The sequence below is a fragment of the Lagopus muta genome, chromosome 21 (genome assembly GCF_023343835.1).
Source record: "Lagopus muta isolate bLagMut1 chromosome 21, bLagMut1 primary, whole genome shotgun sequence".
Taxonomy (NCBI): Eukaryota; Metazoa; Chordata; class Aves; order Galliformes; family Phasianidae; genus Lagopus; species Lagopus muta.
In genome coordinates, this window is record NC_064453.1 from 6,592,604 (window position 1) to 6,617,644 (window position 25,041).

The 25,041-nt window shown below is 61.1% G+C and overlaps 4 protein-coding genes across 8 annotated transcripts; 3 read left to right on the forward strand and 1 right to left on the reverse strand.

The window, feature by feature from the left end:
- Positions 1 to 6,862, reverse strand: LOC125703220 (alkaline phosphatase, tissue-nonspecific isozyme-like). Its single transcript, XM_048967388.1, is given in 13 exon segments — positions 1 to 449; positions 532 to 651; positions 728 to 919; positions 1,136 to 1,270; positions 2,187 to 2,256; positions 2,339 to 2,482; positions 4,137 to 4,312; positions 4,387 to 4,483; positions 4,485 to 4,562; positions 5,425 to 5,540; positions 5,666 to 5,785; positions 5,866 to 5,943; positions 6,772 to 6,862. Coding segments are annotated over 12 exon segments (1,566 nt in total). The 5' UTR covers positions 5,924 to 5,943; positions 6,772 to 6,862; the 3' UTR covers positions 1 to 189.
- Positions 6,863 to 7,728: 866 nt separating this feature from the next.
- On the forward strand, positions 7,729 to 17,684 carry LOC125703216 (endothelin-converting enzyme 1-like). 5 transcript variants are annotated; one of them, XM_048967371.1, is made up of 14 exons: positions 7,729 to 7,772; positions 8,303 to 8,389; positions 9,349 to 9,484; positions 10,117 to 10,329; positions 11,137 to 11,261; positions 11,367 to 11,582; positions 11,805 to 11,996; positions 12,506 to 12,648; positions 12,721 to 12,835; positions 13,053 to 13,163; positions 13,320 to 13,418; positions 13,502 to 13,579; positions 16,245 to 16,316; positions 17,571 to 17,684. In XM_048967371.1, exons 1-13 carry the CDS (start codon positions 7,770 to 7,772, stop codon positions 16,284 to 16,286), a joined length of 1,560 nt encoding a protein of 519 aa, XP_048823328.1. In that variant the 5' UTR covers positions 7,729 to 7,769; the 3' UTR covers positions 16,287 to 16,316; positions 17,571 to 17,684. The 5 variants fall into 5 exon arrangements, with proteins under 5 accessions (XP_048823328.1, XP_048823330.1, XP_048823331.1 ...); XM_048967373.1 differs by lacking the exon at positions 7,729 to 7,772 and adding an exon at positions 7,793 to 7,895; XM_048967374.1 differs by lacking the exon at positions 7,729 to 7,772 and adding an exon at positions 7,804 to 7,891.
- Positions 17,649 to 21,326, forward strand: LOC125703500 (basement membrane-specific heparan sulfate proteoglycan core protein-like). The gene is made up of 10 exons (XM_048968061.1): positions 17,649 to 17,837; positions 17,917 to 17,945; positions 18,713 to 18,766; positions 18,844 to 18,988; positions 19,059 to 19,158; positions 19,236 to 19,345; positions 19,423 to 19,531; positions 19,629 to 19,727; positions 20,498 to 20,719; positions 21,190 to 21,326. The coding sequence occupies exons 1-10, from the start codon at positions 17,763 to 17,765 to the stop codon at positions 21,324 to 21,326; spliced, it is 1,080 nt and encodes a 359-aa protein (XP_048824018.1). The 5' UTR covers positions 17,649 to 17,762.
- Positions 21,321 to 25,034, forward strand: LOC125703223 (basement membrane-specific heparan sulfate proteoglycan core protein-like). The gene is made up of 10 exons (XM_048967391.1): positions 21,321 to 21,495; positions 21,571 to 21,748; positions 21,890 to 22,012; positions 22,085 to 22,138; positions 22,241 to 22,316; positions 22,848 to 22,929; positions 23,016 to 23,077; positions 23,152 to 23,235; positions 23,301 to 23,404; positions 23,943 to 25,034. The coding sequence occupies exons 1-10, from the start codon at positions 21,349 to 21,351 to the stop codon at positions 24,104 to 24,106; spliced, it is 1,074 nt and encodes a 357-aa protein (XP_048823348.1). The 5' UTR covers positions 21,321 to 21,348; the 3' UTR covers positions 24,107 to 25,034.
- The last annotated feature ends 7 nt before the right edge of the window (positions 25,035 to 25,041 follow it).

The following is a 25,041-nucleotide window of genomic DNA, read 5'->3' on the forward strand; positions in this document are numbered from 1 at the left end:
TGACAGGGGAGGAAGGGTGTATTTACAGGGGCACAGCCCAGCGCGCCGCGGCGGCACCGAAACCGCCGGCGCTGCTTTGCTTTGCTGCGCCCCGGTCTTTCTTTTCTCTCTTCCCCCCCCTAAAAAGAAAACCACTCCTCTCCATCACCCTCCCCCCCCTCACTTCCCCCTCCCCAAAGCCGTTTCGCTTTAGCAGAGGAGGAGGAGGAGGAGGAGGAGGAGGACGGGCAGGAGCGAGGCGGTGGCGGCGGGGCGGGAGGCGGAGCTGCAGTGCGCGCGGTTGGTGCCGATGCAGGCGGCGTAGGCCATGGCGTGGGGGATGTAGTTCTGTTCGTGCACGCCGTGCAGGAGATGCGCCATGGGGCCGCGGGCGAACACCGCCACGTCCTCACCGCCGTGCGTCTCCTGCCGCAGCGGGACGGCCGCCTGCGCCTGGTAGTTGGCGTGAGCTGGAAGGGGAGGGGGATAAAAAGCATCGGAACCCGGCCGTTGGCACGCGGCCGCCGTGGGTCTCAGCCCCGTCGCACGCACCGAAATCCACGGCGGAGACGTTCTCGCGTTCGCCCCCCACGATCTTATAGCCGGGGCCGTTGCCGTACAGGATGGAGGTGAAGGGTTTGCGGTCCACGTCGCTCTGCATCGGGGCCAGCCCTGGCGGCACGCGCGTGTCGGTGACATCCGCACCCTGCGATGGGGGAGGAGAGGGGGGAGACGGACGGGCGCTCACCGAAAATGGGGTTCCCTCGCGGGGTGTAACCGCCGAAGGTGAAGACGTGCGAGTGGTCGGCGGTGACGACGCTGAGCGTGTCGTGCTGGGAGGTGAGGCGCCCCGCCAGCCCCACGGCGCGGTCCAGCTCCACCGCCTCGTGCAGCGCCTGCTTGGCCTTCCCCTCGTGGTGCCCGTGGTCGATGCGGCCGCCTGCAGCCGCCCCACAGCGCTGAGTCTCAGGGCGCTGCCCCGCTGCAGCCCTGCAGCCCCGACGCCTCCTTTCCCCCCATCGCTCTCTTTACCCCCCGCTCTGCACCCCGCTTTTGCGGTGCACCTCCCGTCTCCTTCCTCCTTCCCACCTTCCTTTTACACCCCATCGCTTCTTCATCCCTCTCCGCACCCCTCATGTCCCCCCCAGCCCCCCACCTTCCACCAGCAGGAAGAAGCCCCGCGGGTTTTTCTGCAGCATCCTTATGGCCACGGCCACCATCTCGCTGAGCGACGGGTCGGTCTCGTTGTTCCTGTCCAGCTCGTACACCATATCCCCCGGCTCAAAGAGACCTGGGGACAGCGATGCTGGAGGCGGGGCAGCCCCACGGCGCCCAGCACCGCTTTTGTGCTGGCTCAGGCACTTCGGCCCGCACCATTTCCCATTCCTGGGCTGATTAGATAGGGATGGGGATGCTCCCGGCCCTTCCTTCCTCCCACCAGGTCAGATCCGGGGAATGGCAGTGGGTGGGGTGAGGGGTAGGGGCAGGGGTGAGGGTTGAGGTTGGGTTTGGGTTAGGGATAGAGGTAAGGGTAGAATTTGAGTTTGGGTTAGGGTTAGGGCCAGAGGTAGGGATTGGGGTTGGTGTTGGGTAGGTTTTGGGTTGGGGGTAAGGTTACTGCTAGGGGTACAGTTAGTGTTAGGGGGTAGGATTTGAGTTAGGATTAGGAGTTAGGGTGAGGAGTAGGGTTTGGGTTAGAGTTAGGGGTAGGGTTTGAGTTTGGATTAATGTTAGGGCTAGGGTTATGGTTATGGTTAAGGGTGGGGGTTGGGATAGGGGTGGGTGTTACGGTTATGGGTGAGGAGTAGACACAGGTAGGGTTATGGTTAGGGATGGGATTAGGGATAGGGGTAGATGTTGGGGTAGAGGTTGGGTTATGGTTAGGGTAAGGGGTAGAGATTGGGGTTGGGGTTGAGTTTGGGTTAGGAGTAGAGTTTGAGTTTGGATTTTTTGAGTTTGAGGTTTAGGGTTAGGGTTATGGTTAGGGTAAGGAGAAGGAGAAGAGGTTAGGGTTAGGGGGGGTTATGGTTATGGTTAAGGTGAGGGATAGATGTAGGGTGAGTTGGAGCAAAAAAGATTGTGCCCCCAGCGGGGTGAAGATTGCATCCCTGTAAGGGTGGAAATCGCGTCCCTCAGAAATCCCAATCTGAGGGGTCGCCGTGCCCTGGGGGTGTCAACGCGTCCACAGGGCGCCGGGGGCCACTCACCCAGGAGGAAGTCAACACGGCTGAGGTTCAGCGCCAGCAGCTCCCTCCGGTGCCATACGTACTTGGCGACCTGTCGGGGCCACGCGGGGTCACCTCCCCATGGGGACAGCCCCCCACCCCCAACACGGGGCCGCCAGTGCCCCGTCCCACACCTTCCCCGCAGGCTTAGCGTCGTGCCACGCCTGCACCAGGTCCTTGCCGTCCAGGCGGGTGCCGCGGTGCCGCTCCTCCTGCGGGTGCTCCACGTCGCTGGTGTTCTTGGGGAACATGTACTTGCGCCCACCCCCCAGGATCACCTGCAGGGAAAATCCCGGGCGTAGAAATGCGTTTTATTATTATGGTTATTGTTTTCTCCTCTAAGATGAGCGGAGAGAGGCAACCCCCAAAGATGCTCCAAGGGATGCGGTGCCCAGGAAAGCCCTGCCGCAACCACCCCGAGGAATTTCTGGCTAGAAATAACTCTCTCCCTCTTAATCGCTCCCTGTTAATTACCCCAAGGACAGAAATAGCCATTTCCAGCAGTGGCGCTGGGCAGGGATGCTCCCGTAGGGTCCCCATGTGACCCCGCTGGAGCAGACCCCATCCCGCAGCCTCTGTTTGCTTTGGAGCACCCGATGTTTGCCCGACGGTATTTATAACTGGGCTGAGATTTATTTCTTTTTTCATTTCCCACTCCCCCCCCTCCCCATTCAGAAGGTGAATTATAAAGCAGCAAAACAACACCACCAAAATTATTAAGGGAAGAAGAGGGAGAAAGGGAAAAACAAAAAATCTCTTCCCCGCTATATAATTATTTCCAGCCCGGGACAGAGTTAAAATTATATTAAAGGAAAAAAAGAAAAAAACACAGAGAAGAAGAGGCTATTAACCAGCTAAATAACAGGCTGGGATGTTTTGCTTTGGGGCTATTTTGAAGTACAGAAGCATATTTATTTACAGGGCTGAATTTCTGCAAATCCACAACGAGGGGCAGAACTGAGGGGACAATGCGGCTTTTTGGGCATGGAAGCGTGAGAAAGGGGTTTGTGCCTCACTGTGAGCGGGGCAGCTGCTGCGGCACTGCTGCCCTGCACCCATGAGTGGTCTCAGCACTTCTCCTGGAGCCCCAGCCCCGCACCCGTGGCTGCTCCCAGTGCAGTACTACTCGATCCCAGCTCTTCACCCATCAGGAGTCCCAGCCATCGTCTCCTGAAGCCCCAGCCCTAAACCCATCAGTGACCCCATCCCAACACCTACTGAGAATCTCAGTCCTACATCTTCTTGGGATCCCAACTCTGCACCCAACAGTGACTCCAACCCCAACATCTATTGAGGATCCCAGTCCTACACCAACAAGTCCTACGCCATCTTTGTGTCCCAGCTCTGAACTCTTTGGTGGTCTCAGCCCTACACACGCCAGCTCCCAGCTCCTCCCCCATGAATAGTCCCAGCCATCATTTTCTGCAGCCCCAGTCCTAAACTCAAAAGCGATCCCAGCCCTAGCACCTATTGATCTCAGCCCCCCCATCTTCTTGGGGTCCCAACTCTGAACTCTCTCTGCTCTCAGCCCTACAGATGCCAGGTCCCAGCTCTTCCCCTGAGAGCAGTCCCAACCCAACATCTGCTGGAGGTCCTGACTCTTCACCCATGACTAATCCTGGCCATCATTTTCTGGAGCCCCAGTCCTACACCCATCAATGACCCTGGTCCCAATACCTATTGAGCATCTCAGCCCTACATCTTCTTGGGGTCCCAACTCTGCTCCCTTTGGTGGTCCCAAACCAACATCCGCTCCCTTCTGTGCACCCTCGATGTGTGTGTGCTGCACCCCATCACCATGTTTTGCTTTTAGCTTTTATTTAGCCCGTTTTCATCCTGACTTGCACCCTTTGGTGCTACCAGCCCAGTATCAGCCCATCCACAGGTGATCCCAGCCCCTCCTGGTCCCGCCGTCCCCACTGCCATCCCCACCTCTATGTCAGGGATGTTCTCCACCAGCTGCCGGGCGATGTCTTTGCAGCCCCCCTCCAGTGCATCCAGGGGCATCTCTCCATCTGAGTACCAGTCACGGTTGGCTGAGTGCGCGTAGGCAGCGCTGGGCGTCGCGTGGGTCACCCGCGTGGTGGTGACAATGCCCACAGCTTTGCCTGCACCACGAATTCACAGGACAATGGTGGGAACGTCCCAAAAGCCCAGCGTCCCCCCAAACCTGGCTCCTTACCTTCATCCTTAGCCCAACGGAGGATGGAGGTCACCTCCTGGCCCTTGGTGGTGTTGCAGCGGTCACGGGTGACACCGGCGCTGACACCCACCGTCCCCCTCGTTGGCTTTGACGCCACAGAGGTAGGCGGTGGCTGTGCCCGCGCTGTCAGGCACCTGCGCGTTGGTGTTGTAGGTCTGGGGGAACAAAAAGATCTTTACTGTCATCCTGACCATCCTCATCATTGTCACCGTCCCCAAACTGGGGCTCCCCTCCCGCACTGCTCGGCACTCAGCACCTTCTGAGGATGCAACTCTGCACCCTTTGGAGGTCCCAGCCCTGTACACATCAGGTCCCAGCTCTTCCCCCATGAGAGCTCCCAGCCCAACATCCCCTGGAGGCATCACCCAACATCTCCTGCAGCCCCAGCTGTGCAGCTATTGGTGGTCCCAACACAGACAAAGGATCTCAGCCCTTCATCTTCTCAAGGTCCCAACTCTGCACCCATCTGTGGTCCCACTGCAGTAACTACTAGATTCCATTGGTGGCCCCAGCCATCATCTCCTGGAGCCCCAGCCCTAAATCCATCAGTGGTCCCAACCCAGCACAAATGGGGGATCCCAGCCCTACGTCTTCTTGGGGTTCCAACTCTTCACCCTTTGGTGGCCCCAGCCCAGCATCCATCTTTTATGTACTCTTGATGAGTGCGTGCTGCACACCCTCAGCACGTTTTGCTGCTTTTAGTCCTTTTTCAAGCCATTTTTAGGCAAACAGAGCAAAGCCCGCCCTCTGCACCCCCACAAGCATCCCCTGCAGGGACCGGCTGCAATAAGGGGCGGGGGCTTGCAACTTCACAACAAAAGGAGCCTTTTCTCCAGCCAAACAGCCCCAGGAGGAGAGGAGGGGTCCCGCTCCCCCCTCCCCCCCCTTCCCGTGGGTGAGCCCTGGCACAGCACTGGGTACAGGACACCAGCCAGCGCTGCTCGCCGCCCATGACCTAATTTCAGCTCCGCTCGATGCCTCCCGCCAGCGACCTTGCAGCGCCCGCCCCAGGCTCACCTTGGCCAGGGCGACATATGGGAACTTGTCCATCTCCAGCAGGCTCTCCTCGCCCTTGCGGTGCTGCAGCTGGCCCTTGAGGATGCGTGCGGCCGTCACGGTGGAGACACCCATACCTGCAGGTGGGCACCCGTCAGTGCTACGCCAGGACAGGACGGCATGGGGTGCAGCACCCCACGCACTGCAGCACCCGGTGCGGGGCAAAGCCACTTGATATGCCCTGGGCAGGGTCTCCCCTCACCGTCGCCCAGAAAGAGGATGAGGTTCTTGGCCACGTTCTGGTTGAGGTGCTGCAGCCTCAGTGCATCCCGCAGCGTCTCCTGTGCCTGCTGCCTCCAGTACTCGGGGTCCTTCTCCCTCTCTGTAGGGTGCAGGGTGCTCGGTGAGCTGCACGGTCCCGAAGGGCAACCATCTGGTGTGCAGCCCTAACGAGCCACCTACCAGGAACCAGCGATGCTGAGCAGAGTTGGGCCAGGAGGGCGAGGAGGAAAGCCTTCATTGTGCCCCTTCAGTGCTCCTCTTGGGGAATGGACAGGAGAAAGCTGCGGGGCAGCACCCGCTGTGCCTCAGTTTCCCCAGCCAGACCTTTGCCCCTGAGCTTGGCCAAGCGAGGACAGAAGGGGACGTCCCCTCCCCGTGTGGTCACACCGTGACCCCTGTGGGCTGTGGGGCAGCGCTGTGCTGCCTCCAACTGCGCTGGGGAACGGTGGCACGGCCCCACTGCCCGCGCCCCATTGCCTGCTGGGGTCCCCATTGCACGGCTGTGCCCCACATTGTGTCCCCATCCCCATCACACTGTGTCTGTGTCCCATTGCATGCGTGTGTTTGTAGCACCTTCAGGTGCCGCATGTCCTGGTCCCTGCCGCACAGCTGGGTCCCCCATTGCATGTGTGCGTCCCCATGTCCCTGAGGCATGCCTGTATCCCCACCATGACTTTGTTCCCACCGTGTCCGCGTCCCCTTTTGATTGTTTGTGTCCCTAGACATGGCCCCGTGGCATGCCTGTGTCCCTCCATTGTGTCTGTGTCCTCATTGTGTCTGTGTCCCCATCTCACGCCCATGTCCCTATCCCACGGCCATGACTCCTCTGCATCCCTACTGCACACCTCTATCCCCACCGCACATCTCTGTCCCCATTGCACACCCGTGTCCCCACTGCACATCCACCTCCCTGCTGCCTGCCCGTGATCCCATCCCACATCTGCACCCGTGTCCCCATCACCGGTCCGGCGTCTCCCCGTGTCCCCGCCATATCCCCTTGTTCCCACCGCACATCGATATCCCCTGGCACAGCCGTGTCCCCACGCTCCCCCCCACCCTTAGGAGTCCCTGTGCGGGGTCCCTTACCCACACAGGGCGGCCCCGCACAAAGTTGGGCGCAGTCGCGGGTCCCTCCGGGCGCGGAGCGGAGGAGGCGGGGGGGGGGGGGCAGCGGCCTTAAATCCCCCCGGCCCGGCTCCGGCCCTCGCCTCCTCCTCCTCCTCCCCTTCCTCCACCCGCTGCCGGCACGGGGGGGTGGGAGGCAGCAAACTGGGCTTACTGGTGCCCTCTGCCGGGTCTTACTGGGAGGACTGGGAGCACTGGGGAGGCTCGGCGAGACCGGCTGGGTTGGGGGTGTGGAGTCCCTGGGGTCTGCTTTGCGGTTGTGCTCGGCCCCGCTCCCTTACAGCCCCTTTACGGCAGTCCCCGGGTGAACCCTCGTGGACCACGTGGGGTGGTGATGGTGCGGTCGGGGCGGTGGGGTCGGAGAGACGGGGTCGGGGGTCCAGCGGTGGTGTTGGAGCGATGTGGTCGGGTGGTGGGCTTGGGGCGATGGGGTCGGCGTGGTTAGGATGGGGGCGCCGCGTAGAGCCGTGGGGCGCTCGGTGCTCCCCAGGAGGGGGCGGCCTCAGCCCAAAAATGCGCTCCGACGGCTGCAGGAAGCCCCAACCCCACGGGGAGTGCAGCCCCGGAGGTCGCACACGTGCGTGCACGCGAAATCGCACCCTGGCATCCTTGCTCGTGCTTGCGTGCGTGCACCGCGGCGGGTTTGCACCCTGGCAGCTCGCTTCCCCCTCGTGCAACGGCGGGACGTTTGTGCACCGACGCGTGCCCCCCTCCCCTGCACAGCTGCACGGCCACGTGCTCACAGCACTGCACGTTCAGCGTTGCACACTCACAGCGCCGCACTTCCGAACTCGAACCCCGTCCTCATCCTCCCAGCCTCCCCCACCCCCCCACTGCAGGGCGGTGCGGGGCGGTGGGGGCGGTGCGGGGCAGCGCGGGGCCGGGCCATCTCCGCGGCCGCCCCAGGTGCACCCCCGCCCCGCGCCGCCCGGGGCCTCCCCGCACCGCCGCACGCAGCCATGGTGAGCGCGTACCCCCCTCCCGCCCCCCCGCTCCGCACTTCCCTTCATCAGCGCTAATTACCCCCTCCTCCCTCCCTTCCCTCCGACCTTCCGGGCATCGCGATGAACGGGGAGCACCCGTGGGTGCGGGGGGGTCCCCGGCCGTGCGGGTACCGGGGGGTGGAGGGGGGGGACTGGGGCGGGCGGCGCCGCGATGGCGGCGAAATGGCGGCGGTCTCACCCCGAGGGCGCGGTGAGGGGCTGCCCGCAGCTGCTCCCCATCCCCGGGTCCGGATTCACGCGCGGGGTGGGGGCGGCGGTGCGAAGCGAGGGGGGGGGAGCGGGCTCTGCTACCGAGCCCCGCGTGGGCTCTGCGCCGTGCGGGGCGGGGGGAGAAGCGCCGTGCGGGGCGCAGCGGCGTTTGCGCGGAGCGGCCCCGCGGGAGCGGTGCGGCGCTGCCCCGGAGCTGTGCGGGGCTCCGCGACCCGAGGGGGTCCCGGGGCCGAGCGCTGCTCTCCGCCGCTCAACGCCGCGCTTCCACCGCCCCGCAGATGTCCACCTACAAGCGGGCTACGCTGGACGACGAAGACCCCCTGGATTCCATCAGCGAAGGCGATGGGTACCCCAACGGGTTCCAGGTAGGGACCGGTTTTGGGGAAAAGGGGAAGATTGGGGTCCCGGCAGCGGGAGGCCGCGTTCCCCGGGCTGGGTGAGACCCCCCCCTGCAGGACGAAGTCCGTTGCCGCCTCGCTGCACTCTCCGCCCTTTGCTCCCGTCCCCGCTGGCACCAGTGGGGCTGCGCCTCTGGGCTTGTGGGCATCGCGTGGGACATCCATTCCCTGGGGGAGCCATCCTGTAGGGCATCCATCCCATGGGGCATCCATCCATCACGGGGTAACCATCCCTTGGGACATCGTCCGTCATGTGGGATGCCCATCCCGTGAGATATCCATCCCGCGGGGTCAGGTCCACCTCAGCCATTCCCGTGGTGCTGTGGACCCATCCTGGCCCAGCAGGGTGGGCAATTACCGCGGGAGGGAACTTTGTCCCCGCACAAAGGGGATTTTAGGCTAATTCCTCCTCGAGCAGTGGGAAAGCAGCTTAATGAGGGCAGTTGGCGGCAGGAGAAGGGCTCTCACAGGGAAAGGTTCAGGGTCGGAACTGTGCTCCTGGCACGGCGCTTTCCACCTCAGCCCACAGCAATGTTTCCAACCCCAAAATCAGTGTTTTCGTCCCCACGATTCCCCACACCGTCACATCGGCCGTGCTTCCTGGGGATGTTGTTGGGCACAACGGGAGGATCCCATTCCGCCCAGCGCCGGGACCGCCGGGCTGGCCGTGGCCGTGGGGTGGCACAGGGCGGCAGGTGATCCTATGGCCGTGGCCGCGCTCTCCCCGCTCCCTTTCCTGCCATTGTGCCGCCCTTCCTGGCGGCTTTCTGGAAGGCAGCTGCGGCTTTTCCCAGGCTGGAACGCGCCCACTCCCTGTCTGGGGGCTGCTCGGTGCTGCGGGGTTTGTTAAGGGGAGGATGGCGGATGCGCCCGTGAGGTTTTCCCCACGTGGTGCCGACGGGGAAACAGCGCTGCTTTTCCCGCAGGTGAATTTCTCCAGGAGCAGCACGGGGTGCTGGGCCCAGCGCACACGCCCCGAGAAGCAGCTGGTGGCTGTGGTGGCTGTCCTGGCAGCCGTGCTGGGAGCGTGTCTGCTGGGGCTCATCCTGCAGTACCGAGCCCGTGAGTCCTGTGCTGCAACCCCTTGGGAGGGGTGCTAGGGGGCAAAAGGGGGATTCTGGGGGCAAGAGGGGGTTGGAGTGCTTGTCTTGGGGTGAGATTCCTGCGTACCAGGCAGGGAACTTGCAGCTCAATGAGATGCTCGGGCACAATATGGGATGCTCATCTGCATCCCTTACCCCAGGGCAGGATTCTCTGATGGGACAGGATCTTTCACCCCAGAGTGATGGTGGAGCAGCAGATAGGATAATGGGGTACAAGATAAGGTGCTCAGGTCCAGCACCCCAGGGCGAGGTGCTTGGGCATTGGGCGGGGTGCTCGCCTGCATCCCTAGCCCCAGCCCCACTGGGCAGGATGCTTGGGCACATTTCTGGCTGCATCCCTTGCTCTGGGGTGGGATTGAGAGCAGGCAGGCTGCTTGGGTATGGGACGGGACGTTCTCTCTGTCCATCATCTGGGGTGGAATGCTCAGGTGCAGGATGGGGTTCCTGCCCACATGCCTTGCTTGGGTGGGATGCTCGTGCATGGGGATGCTTCCCCACATCATGGACAGAACTGATAGGATGCTGGGTGAGCAGCGGGTGCCCTCTGGTGCAGCCAGGGGCTCCTTGTGCTGAGCTAGTTGTGCCCCCCAGGGCCGTCCGCCGTGTGCTTGTCAGAGGCCTGCATCTCTGTCACCAGCTCCATCCTCAGCTCCCTGGATCGCACGGTGAACCCCTGCGAGGACTTCTTCAGCTATGCCTGCGGCGGTTGGGTCAAAGCCAACCCCCTCCCTGATGGCCACTCACGCTGGGGCACCTTCAACAACCTCTGGGAGCACAACCAGGCTGTCATGAAGCACCTGCTGGGTGAGCATGGGGCTGTCTTTGGCAGCTCTTTGCAGTGGGGCTGATCCCAGTGCGGCTGTTCTGGGGACGGGCCCTGGGCGCTGCCTCTGCATGCAAACACTGCAGTGCAGTGCCTTATCCAGGGGACGGTTTGTTCAAGCTCTGAGCAAACAAGTGCCCCTTATCAGCACTTTCCTCCGCGCCAGGCGCTGGGGTGGTTATCTGTGAGCAGAGCTGCCTTCTGGGGACGGCTCTGTCCCAGCTCTTCCTGCAGCAATCTGAAGGCAGTGGGCCCCCGGCCAGCAGCTGCGCTCGGCATTTCCTCGCATTCCTCGGAGCCAAGGGACCAGGCACAAAAACCCACACATCTGGGGAGCCAGAGGTGCAGGCTGTGTTGTGAGGAGAGGAAAAACCCCAAGGAAGCAGGGTTTTAGGGAAAGAAAATAAAAGATAGCTTTGGAGGCGGAGGAGAAAAATGGGTTTATTGTTCTTTCTTGTAGAAATAAATAACGCAGCCCGGGGAGCAAGCTGGGACTGCCAGCACAGGGGCAAGGGCAGCGCGGGGGGCTGGGATGCTGGGAACGGCGGAGTGCTGGAAAAATACTTGTTGTTTTTCTTTCTTTATCTCTCTCTTACAAAGAACTGGAGCTGCTGGAGAGGGGGCAGGGGCTGGGCTGGGGCCGTGGGACGTGCCAGGGGCACACGGAGTGATCCGTAGTGTCCTTTTGGAGCCGTTGTCCAAACTGAGCATTTGGCGGAGGGTTAGGGGCTCTGCAGCCCCCCCCGATGCCACGTGCCCCCACAAGCCATCCTGGGTGCATCCTGCAGAGAACACCACGGCCAACGTGTCGAGCGAGGCGGAGCGCAAGGCGCAGCGCTACTACCAGGCCTGCATGAACGAGAGCAAGATCGAGGAGCTGCGCGCCGCCCCGCTGATGGAGCTCATCGCCAAGGTGCGTCCCTCCCTGCGGCGCGGGCACCAGGAGCTGCCCTGCCATCCGCCAGGTCCTGGTCACACATCCCCGCACTGCTGTGCCTCACTGAGCGTCTCTCCCCAGCTGGGAGGATGGAACATCACCGGGCCCTGGGCCGGGGGGGACAACTTCAACGCGACGCTGCGGGAGGTGACGGCGCATTACCGCATCTCACCCTTCTTCTCCGTCTACGTCAGCGCCGACTCCAAGAACTCCAACAGCAACGTCATCCAGGTGGACCAGTCGGGGCTGGGGCTGCCGTCACGGGACTACTACCTGAACAAGACAGAGAATGAGAAGGTCAGGGTGGTAGTGGGGTAGGAAGAATAGGAATGACTGGGAGAGTTAGATTGGTTGGAAGGGTTGGGAGAGCTGGGATGTCTGGAACGGTTGGAAGATCTGGAAGGGTTGGGAGGGTTGGGAAGATTGGGAGGATTGGAAGGACTGGAAGGGTTGGGAGGGTTGGGGTTGTTGGGTGCTCTGGCCACATGTAGCTTTGGGTGACGCATCGTCCCCTCACAGGTGCTGGCTGGGTACCTGAACTACATGGTGCAGCTGGGCATGTTTCTGGGCGGCACCGACGAAGAGTCAACACGGCAACAAATGCAGCAGATCTTGGAGTTTGAGACAGCACTGGCCAACATCACCATCCCACAGGAGAAACATCGGGATGAGGAGGTCATCTACCACAAGATGACAGCTGGAGAGCTGAAGGTAGGAGCATGGTGGGGCTGACGTGTCGCTGCAGCTTGGAGCAGGGCTGGTGGAGGGCTGACACAGCTCCTCCAGGGAAGGCCAACACCAGCCCAAACTGGGAAGCACTTGTGCAATAGCTTGGCCTGTTCTCCCACCTCAGCCCACTCCTCCCAGACCCCAGAGTGCTGATGGGACTGGCAGCCATCCCACTGAGGCGCAAACGCCCTCCTGGCTGCACTGCCCTACAGACGTCAGCCCAACCACCTCCCCTCGTCCCCAAAGGGCCATCATGTGCCTTCCCCCCACTCCGCTGTCAGCATTTTCACACCCGCCTGGCTTTCTTTTCCTTTGTGGGAGGAAATTGTTTAGTCCCCTCCGACCTTCGGAGGATGCTGCTGCTATGGGAAATGGTTTCTTCAAAATCAGCCAAATCCATCAAACAGAGCTGATGTAACAGCCACCAGCTTGGGAAGAGGCTACCATTGCTGATAGCTCGTAAGTCCGTAGCAGCAGCATGGCTTTTGCAGGATCTGGCACCGGCTGTGGACTGGATGCCCTTCCTCTCCACGGTCTTCTATCCTGTGGAACTCAATGAGTCAGAGCCCGTCGTGGTCTATGCCAAGGAGTACCTGGAGCAGGTCTCCGATCTCATCCTGGCCACTGATAAATGGTGAGAGCCCCCCCCCACATGGAGGGGTGCTTGGGGTTCGTCCTGCTCCCCGCTCACTGCCTCTTGCCACAGCCTCCTCAACAACTACATGATCTGGAACCTGGTGCGTAAAACCAGCCCCTTCCTTGACCAGCGCTTCCAGGATGCTGAGGAGAAGTTCATGGAAGTGATGTATGGGACGAAGAAGGTGAGTACCAATGCCTCCAAGTAATTGTGATCCTACAAAACAGTGACGGCACGTTTTAGCAAAGTTCCCCTCTCATTGCATCCAAGCACGGACGTGGGGTGGGTTCTGGGGTCACATCTCTGATAGGTGGTGGGTGCAGAGCTGATGTCGTGGTGTGAAGGCTGGGGGGCTGTGGCCATGCTGTGCCTCCACTCATGGCTCCCTGTCGCCCTTGCAGACCTGCCTGCCGCGCTGGAAGTTCTGCATCAGCGACACAGACAACAACCTGGGCTTTGCCTTGGGGGCCATGTTTGTCAAGGCTACCTTCGCCGAGGACAGCAAGCAGGTGGTGCGTGCCACAGGCAGCGTGGAGCCCTGGTGCTGGGAAAGCTGGGTTATCCCAGCCTTCCTCCCCTCTATGTGAAGGGTTCTGTGTCAGTCCTTGGACTTATTTGAATGGGAAGTCAGCTCTCCAGGCCAAAACACTCTGCTTTCTTTTGTCTAGGCAGAGGAAATGATTGCAGAGATTAAAACAGCCTTCGAGGAAAGCATGGAGACCCTGCAGTGGATGGACGAGGAGACGAGGAAGTCGGCCAAAGAGAAGGTGAGGCGCCGGTGGCAGCAGCAGGGAGGCCATCCTGTCCTCCCACCCTGGCACCAAAAGCACCTCCGTCCTTGTCACCTCAGGCGGATGCCATCTACAACATGATCAGCTACCCGAAGTTCATCCTGGACCCCAAGGAGCTGGACAAAGTCTTTAACGATGTGAGTTGCTCAGATAGATGATGTCTCCTGGGTCTCTCAGATAGATGATGTCCCTGCACTCCTGTGCAGGGTGTGCATGCCCATGGCCAGGCCCCAGGGCAGCCTTGAGCCCACATCCCCTGAGAAGGGTCTCGCTGTGTCCTTGGACCTTCTTGGCTGGGGCTCTTGGGATCCCTGCCCGGACACTGAGGAGCCGGTTTCCGTAATGGTGATTCATGACCCTCCTGGGGCTCTGCAGATGTTGGAGAGGAGGAGAAATGAGAGCAGCTGTAATTCAGCCAGCTCCAGAGGCTCAGATGTGACCACGCATCCTAGGGTGCTGAGGGAGTTGGCGGGGGTGATCGCTAAGCCGCTCTCAGCTATCTACCAGCACTCCTGGTTGACTGGAGAGATTCCAGAGGATTGGAGGCTTGCTGATGTGACGCCCATCTACAAGAAGGGCCGTAAGGAGGATCCGGGGAACTACAGGCCTGTCAGCCTGACATCAGTGCCGGGGAAGGTCATGGAACAAATCCTCCTGGGAGAGATCACACAGCTTGTCCACGGGATCAGGCCCAGCCAGCATGGGTTCATGAAAGGCAGGTCGTGTTTGACCAACCTCATCTCCTTCTACGACTGGGTGACCAAACTGGTAGATGAGGGAAAGGCAGTTGATGTATCTACCTAGACTTCAGCAAAGCCTTTGACATGGTCTCACACAGTATCCTTCTGCGGAAACTGGCTGCCCATGGCTTGGACAGTTTTACACTCCGTTGGATAAGGAACTGGCTGGAGGGCCGTGCTCAACGGGTGGTGGTCAATGGAGTGAAGTCCAGCTGGAGACCTGTTACAAGTGGTGTCCCCCAGGGGTCGGTACTGGGGCCCATCCTGTTTAATATCTTCATTGATGACTTAGATGAAGGGATTGAGTGTACCCTGAGTAAGTTTGCAGATGACACCAAGTTGGGAGGATGTGTCGATCTGCCTGAGGGCAGGGAGGCCCTGCAGAGGGATCTAGGTAAGCTGGATCGCTGGGCTGAGATGAATGGGATGAGGTTCAACAAGGCCAAGTGTCGGGTCCTGCACTTTGGCCACAACAACCCCATGCAGCGTTACAGGCTTGGGGATGAGTGGTTGGATGATTGTGAAGAGGAAAGGGACCTGGGGGTGTTGGTTGATGCTCGGCTGAACATGAGCTGACAGTGAGCTCAGGTGGCCAAGAGGGCCAACGGGCATCCTGGCCTGCATTAGAAATGGTGTGGCCAGCAGGAACAGGGAGGTGATCATCCCCCTGTACTCAGCACTGGTGAGGCCGCACCTCGAGTACTGTGTTCAGTTTTGGGCCCCTCAGTGCAGGAAAGATGTTGAGGTCCTGGAGCGTGTCCAGAGAAGGGCAACGAAACTGGTGAGGGGTCTGGAGCACAAGTCTTGTGAGGAGAGGCTGAAGGAGCTGGGATTGTTCAGTGTGGAGAAGAGGAGCTCAGGGGAGACCTCATTGCACTCTACAACTTCCTGAAGGGAGGTTGTGGTGCAAAAGGGTCTGGCCTCTTCTCCCAGGCAAATAGTAGGACCCGAGGAAATGGCAAGAAGTTGTACCAGAGGAGGTTTAGGTTGGATATGAGGAGAAACTTTTTCTCTCAGAGGGTGGTCAGGCACTGCAATGGCTGCCCAGGGAGGTGGTGGAGTCGCCATCCCTGGCAGCATTCAAGAGGCGCCTGGATGAGGAGCTGCGAGAGATGGTTTAGTAGCTTGTGGCACTGATAGGAATGGGAGGGGGGTTGGACTGGATGATCTTGCAGGTCGTTTCCAACCTTGTGATTCTGTGATTCTGTGATATGTTTGTGATGACGTGGGGGGATTTTTATTTGCCTTCTGTTCTCTAAACCCTTAGAAATTGGGTTCCCTTTGAGCTTTTTTCCTTTCATAACGGAGGGCAAGGAGCTCATTTGAATGGAAGTAGAGACGATCAGCTAATTGCATTGATGTCAGGCTGGAAGGCTCCGAGAGCATCAGATACTGCAGTGATGCTATCTGCAGGCTGCTGCTGGGGCTGGTGGCCTCACTGAGAAAAGGGCACTTCTCTTCCCCGTGTCAGCAGCTGAGGGGCTGTCCCACGTCCTGTTCCGTGGGTCACCTTGATCTCAGAGCAGGCTGCACCTCCCAGAAGTCCACTGTAACTGCTCACAAGCCAGCTTGCTCCTTAGTCACACTGCTGCAAACTGTTACATTGCTGTTTTTTCTGTTGCTCCTATTTGATGGCCAATGCTTCTGTCTGCAGAGCAGTTCTAAACTCCAGTGTAGCAATGCCGTGCTGGATATCAGAGCATGGAGCAGAGCAGACGGGGCTGTGATGCTCCGCTCTCACCTAGAGGTTGGGGTTAGCTCTGAGCAGCAAAGCCCTGCGGTGCTGCAGCTGGAACAAATGCACCCTTTGTCATCTCACAAAGGATGCTCTTGTGCTCCACGCACTTCAAAGCACTCCTAAGCACTCCTACGTGCCACGCAGCCTGGCCTGCAGGCACACAGGCCCATGTGTTGGAGATTAACAGAATAACGCTTCCCAGGTTTCCCCTGGGCTGAGAACTGCTGAAGGGAAACCAGGCTTCTTCCCCCAAACGTTTCCCCTTTCTTTCAGAGAAAAATGGCGCAATCTTCTTATTTTTATTTTATTTTATTTTTTAATTAGATGGAGCAAATGAGGAGAAGAGAGAGGAGGAAGAAGAGTTAAATTTTAATGAAGACATTGTTTGCCCACATGGTAAGTCTCTGCGGGGGATGGAGCTGAACACTTCTGTTGTTGCCCACTGCTCCAGATGTTAACTTCCTAGACCGGGACCAGCATGAGCAGTTACCACAGAAGCGCATTTTTATTCTCATTTTCACATTTCCTGACATTTAAAAACATGGAGCAAGTGGTGCAAAGGGCACGAGCACAGCCCGGCCCCTCGGGGGGAACGTGGGTGCTGCATGGGGCTGCAGCATTACTCTGAGAGCAGGGGGAGATGCTGGAGAAAGCAGGCAGCATCAGATCGTTCTCCCTGTGTCAGAAGCTAGCCCAGGAGCACTTACCCACAGCTGCAGAAACTGCTGTTTCTGTTTGCAGCTGGGGCACCGGGGCGAATTGATTCCCCCACCTGCTGTGCTTCGGTGTCCACTTACATCAGGCTGTGACCTGGGGTTGGCTGTTTTGCTTGGTGCTTTGCTTGGTTGGCCAAGCAAAGTGTTTGGGCCTCACTTCGTGCCCAACCTGCCTGTGTTCTGCTGGAGGCTCCTGTTGGCAGGCGTCCATCAATTAGCAGCACACCTCCTGTCGTTAGGGCTCATCAAGGCTGTAGGTTAATGGCGTTTGAACACCTTGTCACGGTGCTACCCGCTTTTCAGAGAGCGTAGTTCCCAGTGCAGCAAAGTTGCTGCTGGCAAACAGGAGCACTTAATGCAGGCATGCAGCATGGAAGCAGGCTGCTAGGGCTGTGGCAGTGTTGTGCTGCTCAGCTGCCCGCTGATCCGGGCAGTTTCACCCCCTCCTCTCCCCAGGCTTCCAGTGCTCACACTGATACCGGGTTTCCCCAGCTCTGCATGCCTACAGGCACCACAGTGTTCCTGTTTCTTCCCATGCCTATAGTCACCCCAACACTCACCTATTTCTTTCCATTCCCCTTAGTGCCCTGCTACCCTCTGATCTCTCACTGTTGCCCTCAGGCACCCCGGTGCTCCCCATCTCCTCCCATCCATGTGCACCTTGGTACCCCTTGTCTCTCCCGTGGACATCTATGGGCACCCCAATGCCCCCTGTTTCTCCCCATGCACTCTGGTACCTCCCCTATTTCCCCATATCCACGGGTACCCCAAAACCCCTCATCTCCCTATACCCATGGGCACTCTGTTTCTTCCCACCTCTCTCCATGGGCACCCCGGTACCCCCACTCTCTCACTTTGCTGGTTGCCTCCCCAAATCCCACAGTGCCTCCTGTTGCCCGGGGTCACCCCTAAATCATCCCATCTCCCCCCCAAGCTCTGCCCAGGGCCCTGATTAACATCCGGACGGCAGTGCAGACGGTGCTGGCAGGCACGGAGGTGGAGTTGGAGTGCCTAGGGCTCGGCGAACCACAGCCACACGTCACCTGGAGCAAAGTGGGGGGCCGGATCCGCCCGGGGGTGCTGGTTCGTGCCGGCACCCTGACCATTGAGCGGGTGGAGCGGGCGGATGCAGGGCAGTACCGCTGCACTGCTACCAATTCTGTGGGCACCGTGCAGTCCCACGTCATCCTTCACGTGCAGGGTGAGTGCAGATGGGGACATGGTGTGGGGAGGGTGTCCCCAACCCCCACGTGGGGGGTGACAGCTCTGTTTGTCCACAGCCGCCCCACACATCGCCGGGCAGCCAGAGGTGAAGGAGGTGTCGGTGGGCTCGGCAGCCGTCCTGCCCTGCTTGGCATCTGGCTTCCCCGTGCCGGAGATCAGCTGGAGCAAGGTGAGCAGGGATGCGGGGACACGAGGCTGTGCGAAGGCGGGGATGGGTGCCCTATGGGTGCTGACCCCTGCTGTCCTCACAGCTGGAGGGGGAGCTGCCGGAAGGCGCGCGGGTGGAGGGCACCGCTCTGACGCTGCCGGCTGTGCGCCTTGAGGATGCTGGCGTCTATGCCTGTGCTGCCAGCAACCGCCGCGGCCAGGAGACAGCCTTCTACGTGCTGAAGGTGCGAGGTGAGTACTGGACAGACGGGCCGGGGGGCTGGCATCCCTGTCCGTGCTGAGCCCCGTGTCCCCGCAGAGCGCCTGGTGCCCTACTTCACACAGACGCCCCGCTCCTTCCTGCCGCTGCCCACCATCAAGGATGCCTACAAGACCTTCGAGATCCAGATCACCTTCCGGCCTGATGCTGCCGATGGTGAGCACCATGGGGGCCCCTCGGCCCCCTGAGCCCAACTGTGCCACACAGGCCTGCTCTCATTCCTTCTCTCTCCTCCTCCGTCTGTCCGTCCTCCTTTCCATCTCTCTCCTTCCTTCAGCTCTCATCCTGTACTCAGGTGAGCGCCCACCCCGGGGACCTTTGCTCTCCCTGCTCCCTGGGGTGCGTCTGGGCTGCCCCGCGCTGCAGCCGTGCTCACCCCTCTGTGTCCCCATAGGGATGCTCCTCTACAATGGGCAGCGCAAGAGCAGCGGCGCCGATTTTATTTCCTTTGGGCTGGTGGGCGGGCGGCCCGAGTTCAGGTGAGAGCACGGGAAAGTACTGCCAGCTGGAGGGGCAGCCCCCCCCTCACCCTGTATATCTCCCCATTTGATGGTAGGTTCGATGCTGGCTCTGGCATGGCCACCATTCGGGACCCGACACCGCTGCGCCTGGGCAAGTACCACACCGTGCGCCTCTTCCGTAACCTGACACGAGGCTCACTGCAGGTGGACGGGCAGCCCCCTGTTAACGGGACTTCACAGGTAGGGGTGTGGGCACCCCACAGCTGTGGGAGGATTTGGGGCGGCTGTGCTCACCCCCCTGTGCCTGCAGGGCAAATTCCAAGGGCTGGACCTGAATGAGGAGCTGTACCTCGGTGGGTACCCTGATTACACCGTCGTGGCCAAGACAGGGCTGAGCCGTGGCTTTGTGGGTATGCAGTGGGACAGTGGGTGCTGGGGGCCGGCACTCAGGGTGGGGCTGAGTGTGTCGCCTTGCTGTGTCCCACAGGCTGCGTGCGCCAGCTGCGCATCCAGAACGAGGAGGTGGCCTTTGGGGAGCTGGACCTGCCGGCACACGGCGTCTCCAACTGTCCCACGTGCCAGGACCATCCCTGCCAGGTGAGGTCGGGGATGATGCGTGCTGTCCCCTTCCACTGGTCCCATTCCTGGTGCTTATGTGTGTCTCCAACCCACAGAATGGCGGCATCTGCGAGGACGCTGAGAGCAGCAGCTACATCTGCCATTGTCCCCAAGGCTTCACTGGCAGCAACTGCGAGTACTCACAGGCCCTGCATTGCCACCCAGGTGGGTGCCCTTGCCACAGGGGCGTCACCTGCTGCCCTCTGGGTGTGGGGATCCCCAGTGCTCATCTCCTGTCTCTGTCCCCTCTGTCCCTCTGCAGAGGCGTGCGGGCCTGACGCCACCTGCATCAGCCGGCCAGATGGGCAGGGCTACAGCTGCCGCTGCCACCTGGGCAAGATGGGGGAGAGGTGCACTGAAGGTGGGCACAGACAGGGGTGGAGCACCGGGTGGGGACAGTGCCAGGGACAGGGGTGTGGGGCTGGGACTCTCCTGGGGATGTGCATGGGCATGGGACCATCCTGGGGACAGGGGCACGGGGGGTAGGAGGACCTCTTTGAGGACACAGACATGGAAACGGGGATAACGATGATTCTGGGGACAAGGGCAATGGGCTGGAACCCCCTGGGAACACAGGTATAGAGGATGGGGATGACACTAGGGGCTCAAGCGTTGGAGTGGGGATGACACAGCTCTGACTGCCCTGGGTACAGAGGCATGGGGCTGGGGGCAACCCTGGAGACAGGGGTGTGGGATGGAGTGACCCTGGAAACGGGCATGGGGATGGGACAACCTTGAGGGCGCAGGCATGCATGGAGATGGCTCTGAGGACACAGGCATGGGGATGAGACCCCCCTGTGAGCATGGATGTGGGGCTGGGACCACTCTGGGGACATGAGCATGGATCTAGTCTGCAGCAGGAACATGGAGATGGAAATGACCCTGGGGACACGGGCAGGGGGTTGGGACAAAACTGGGGAAACAGGCGGGATGGAGACAGAGAACTAGTTGCCGCTTGGGGATGTGGTCATCATGGATCCAGTGGGGATGGGGAATTGGAGACCACCTTGGGGACACAGAAATGGGGCTAGGTACCACCATGGGAGATGGGGATGGTGGAGTCAGGGCCTGAAGTACCAGCCAGGGGAGGGGGGCACCGTCGGGACAGGTGCTGAGATGTGAGTGCTGCAGGGGAGGCAGTGAGCGTGCCATCCTTCGATGAGGCGGGCGCCTTCGTCTCATACCCACCCCTGACCAACGTGCACCATGAGCTGCGAGTGGAGGCCGAGTTCCTGCCACGTGCACCGGACGGACTGCTGCTCTTCAGTGCTGGCAAAGCCTCCCCAGTTGAGGACTTTGTTGCCCTCGCCATGGTCAGCGGCCACCTCGAGTTCCATTATGAGCTGGGCTCAGGTAGGCTGGCATGGCACAGCGGGGCCTGGTGTCACCGAGAGAGCTCTGGTGTTACCATGTGGGTTGGTGACTTGGCCAGGGTGGCCTGGCATCACTGGGGTTCCCAAGCACTATGGGATCCCTGCATGTCAGTGGAGTCCCCAGACATCATTGGGGTCCCCAGGCATCATTGATGTCACTGAGGATCCCAAGCATTGCTGCCCTCCCCCTCTTCCCCTAGCATCAGTTGGGGTTTCTTGGTGTCACTCAGGTCCCCAGGCACTGCCAGATTCTCCAAATGTCACAAAAGAACTTTAGCATATCTGGGGTGCCCCGGCATCTATCTGGCCCCTGGGAGCTGTCAGCATTTCTGGGCACTATTGGGTTTCCTGATGTCTGTCGGGTATCCTGACACAATTGGGGTCTCTGAGAACCACAAGGGTCCCAGCATATTCTTGGAGTTCCCAAGCGTCACCCAGGGCATCACTCAGGTCCCCAAGGAGTCCTGGTGCCCCCAGACTTCCCTGGGGGTGATGGCAGCGCTGAGTCATGGCATCACTGCAGGCACAGCGGTGCTGTGGAGCGTCGAGCCGCTGGCACTGGGCCGCTGGCACCAGGTGACAGCTGAGCGGTTGCACAAGGATGGGACAATGACGGTGGACGGCAGCGCCCCGGTGCAGCGCTCCTCACCTGGCAAGAGCCAGGGGCTCAACCTGCACAGCCCTCTCTACCTTGGAGGAGTGGAGCCCCCCCTGCGGCCCCCCACCAACGCCTCGTTCCAAGGGTGCATTGGCGAGGTGAGCCCCCCGCGCATTGGAGCGGGGTGCCCCAGGTGCAGGGTGCCCTGGCTTAAACCCCTGTGTCTGGCGCAGGTCTCTATCAATGGGAAGAAGGTGGATCTGTCGTACAGCTTCCTGCGCAGCCGGGGCGTGGGGCAGTGTGGGCAGAGCTCGCCCTGCCTGCACGCACCCTGCCTGCACGGGGGCCGCTGCCTGCCCCTGCCTGCTGGCAGCCCTCCCTTCCGCTGCCTCTGCACCCCTGGCTTCAGCGGTGAGTGCCGTGGGGCTGGCTGTGTGTGTGCTGCGTGCGCCTGGTGTGTGCGCAGTGTGCTGTGCTGTGCGTGCGAGCGGGTGCAGGAGGTGCCGAGACCCTGCGTGCCCGTGTCACCATGTGCCACCACCGTGTCCCCAGGGCCGCGCTGCGAGCGGGTGGCCGACCGCTGCCTGGAGCACAACCCCTGCCTGCACGGCGGCACCTGCAAGGACAACGGCTGCGTCTGCCCCGAGGGCTATGGCGGCCCCTACTGCCAGCACGGTGAGCTGGGGGTGCGGGGACACGGGCACATGTGGGGATGAGCCACGGTCCCCATCGCCCTCTCGCCCGCAGGCGCGGAGCTGTCAGAGCTGGACCAGGACTGGCAGGAGGGCAGCGGTGGCAGCGGTACGCTCCCCTGGGGGCCGTGCACCCGTTTTCCCCTTTTTGCACCCAAACCTGCTGCTGGGGATGTGCTCAGCGGTGCCTCCTCTCCCCATCTCCCTGCAGACACGCCTGGGCAGTTCAGCGCCGTGTTCAGTGACGGCTCCTACCTGGCCCTGCCCGGCCACCTCTTCCCCCGTGGGTGAGTGACAGCAGGAACCGGGACCCTCATGGCATTGCACCCATCATAGTGTTGCACCTCTTCACACTGCATTGCACCTTCCCCCTGGCACTGCGCCCCTTTCCTGCAGCACTGCACCCGTTGCTGCATTGGACCTTTCTCCTGGTGCTGCATCCACTGCAGCATTGCATCCTTTCCAGCATGCTTTGCCCTGGCCACCACGTTGCCACAGTCACAGCATTGCACCTTTCCCGTGGTGTTGCACCCTTCAAGGCTGCTGCACTTGCACCCATTATGGTGCTGCATCCCTTCCTGCAGCATCACAGCCATCATAACTTAGCACCCCTCCTGCTCTGTGGCACCCCTTGCATTCTTGCACCCACTGTGCTGTTGTATCTTACTGCATCCTTGGACCCAGCGCGTTCTTGTTTCCGTTGCATTCATGCGCCCATTGCATTCTACCTGCTGCATTCTTGAACCCATTGCATTTCTGCACCCATGGTGTTGCCCTGTCCCAGGCTCTGCACCTATGCCCTGCCCCTCTCGTTGCAGTGCACCTGATTTGCAAGACACCATTGAACTGGAGCTGAGGACAAGCAGCACTGAGGGGCTGCTGCTGCTGTGGCATGGGGCGGTGAGCGGGGACACGGCCAGGGCATCCGGCCCTGGGTAGGGGACGGGGTTGTCCCCATCCCACTCACAGCCCCAGTGTGCCCACAGGAGAGTGGCAAAGCCAAAGACTTCGTGGGGCTGGGTTTGAAGGATGGGCACCTGGTGTTCAGGTGAGGGGGGACACCTTTGTCCCTTTGTCCCACACCACCCATTCGTCCCCATGCTCAGCCCCGTGTCCCCACAGCTACCAGCTGGGCAGCGGCGAGGCCACCATCGTCTCCGAAGACCCTGTCAATGATGGCGAGTGGCACCACGTGATGGCGGCCAGGTGGGGTCAGGACACAACGGTGTGGGGGTTGGGGTTGGGACGTGGGTGCTGATGCTGCCCCATAGGCAGGGCCGGCGTGGGTGGCTGCAGGTGGACGGGGAGGAGCCGTTGTTTGGAGAGTCCCCAGGAACCAACATCATGGCCAACAGCCAGGGCAGCGTCTACATCGGTATGGAGATGTGGAGGGTGGGGGCACAGGGTGTGGGGTGGGACGTGGGACATGGCAGGGGGCACAGTAGAGACGGGACAGGAAGTGGTGGGACATAATGGAGTATGGTGGAGGGAGGACATAGGAGACTGTATGGGGTAGGACATGGGTGCAGGATGGGACACAGGGCAGAGGATGCTGCAAAGTATGGGACACGATGGGACACAAAACACGGAATGGGACACCAGGGGATGTGGATGAGGGATGGGACATAATGAGGTATATGGGAGTGATGGGACAGGACACGAATGCCAGATTGTACGTGGTGTGGCATGGAATGGGACACGGGACGTGGCATGGGGTGGGACATGGGAGGGGACGTACAATGAGACACGATGTGGGACACGGGATAGGACAAGAGAGGGGACAGGGAAAGGGGACATATGGTGCTGGGATGCAGCATGGCACTTGGGACAGGACACGGGAAGCAGACCTGCGTGAGGACCGCAGGGTGCTGCGTCCCCATGTTCCCACACTCACGTATCCCCCCCTCCTGCAGGCGGTGCCCCAGACCCCCGCAGCCTCACAGCCGGCAAGTTCCTCTCCGGCGTGTCGGGATGTGTGCGGGGCCTGGTGCTGGCACCCGCAGGGACCCCCCGGCACCCCATTGACCTGCGGCACGGCGCAGTGGGGGGCTCTGCCGTCGCCCCCTGCCCCTCCTAGCCTCCCTCTTACCCCCACACAGCCTGGGGGACGAGTTTTGTCGGGTTTATTCTTATTTTTCCAAAAAGCCACGAGAAAACGGTGCTTCGCTGGCCTGGGATGGCTCCGGGGGCGCCGGGACCCCACAGGAATGTTTACAGCCCCCCCTCCCCACTCCCGACCCAAGCCACGCTGGGGCGGCCGGGTCGCTCGGGTGCCTCCTGGGGTGGCACCTGAGTGGGGGGCACAAGGGACAATCGTGGGTGTTGGCGGGGACAGCGGGCCCCCCCAGCCCCCCTGTGCTGGGACACCCATTAAAGGAGAGAGAACGAGTGTGGGGGCCGTGTGTGGGTCTGCGCCTGGGGCTGTCATCTGAAATCCAGGAAGAACGGGGGCACAGGGCTCCAGGTGGAACTGGGGGCTCTGTGGGGGAAGATAGGGGGAAGCCGGTGCTTTGGGTGGGGCACGGAGGTGTGGGGCTGGAAAGGGAGCACGGGGGGGTGCGGGCATGGGGTTGAATACGTGGGGGAGCCTGGAGCAGATGCTTACGGAGGGGGGATGCATGGATCCGCGGGACTGATACGGGGGGATCGCGGGTGCAGCTATGGGGACCCGGGACAAGTGGATGTAGGAGCACGGGGGGTCTGGAGGGGTGGGACGCAGGATCTCGGGGGGACCGGACGCGGATATGAAGGTGTGAGGGGTACGGATACAGGGCTGCGGAGGGATTGGGTGCGGAGGAGGTTGGGCATAGGGTCCGAGGAGGTATGGAGGCGGCTGCGGGGCCCTGAGGGCGGTGCGTGAGACGGCGCAGGGCGGAGCTGACGGCCGCGGGGATCAAACCGGTCCGACCCGAGCGCTGCAGGACGGCCGCGGCGTCGCGTAATGGCGGCTGGAAGCGGCCTCGCCGGAAGCAGGCTCCGCCGGAAGTAGGCCCAGCCCGGTGCGTCGCGCAG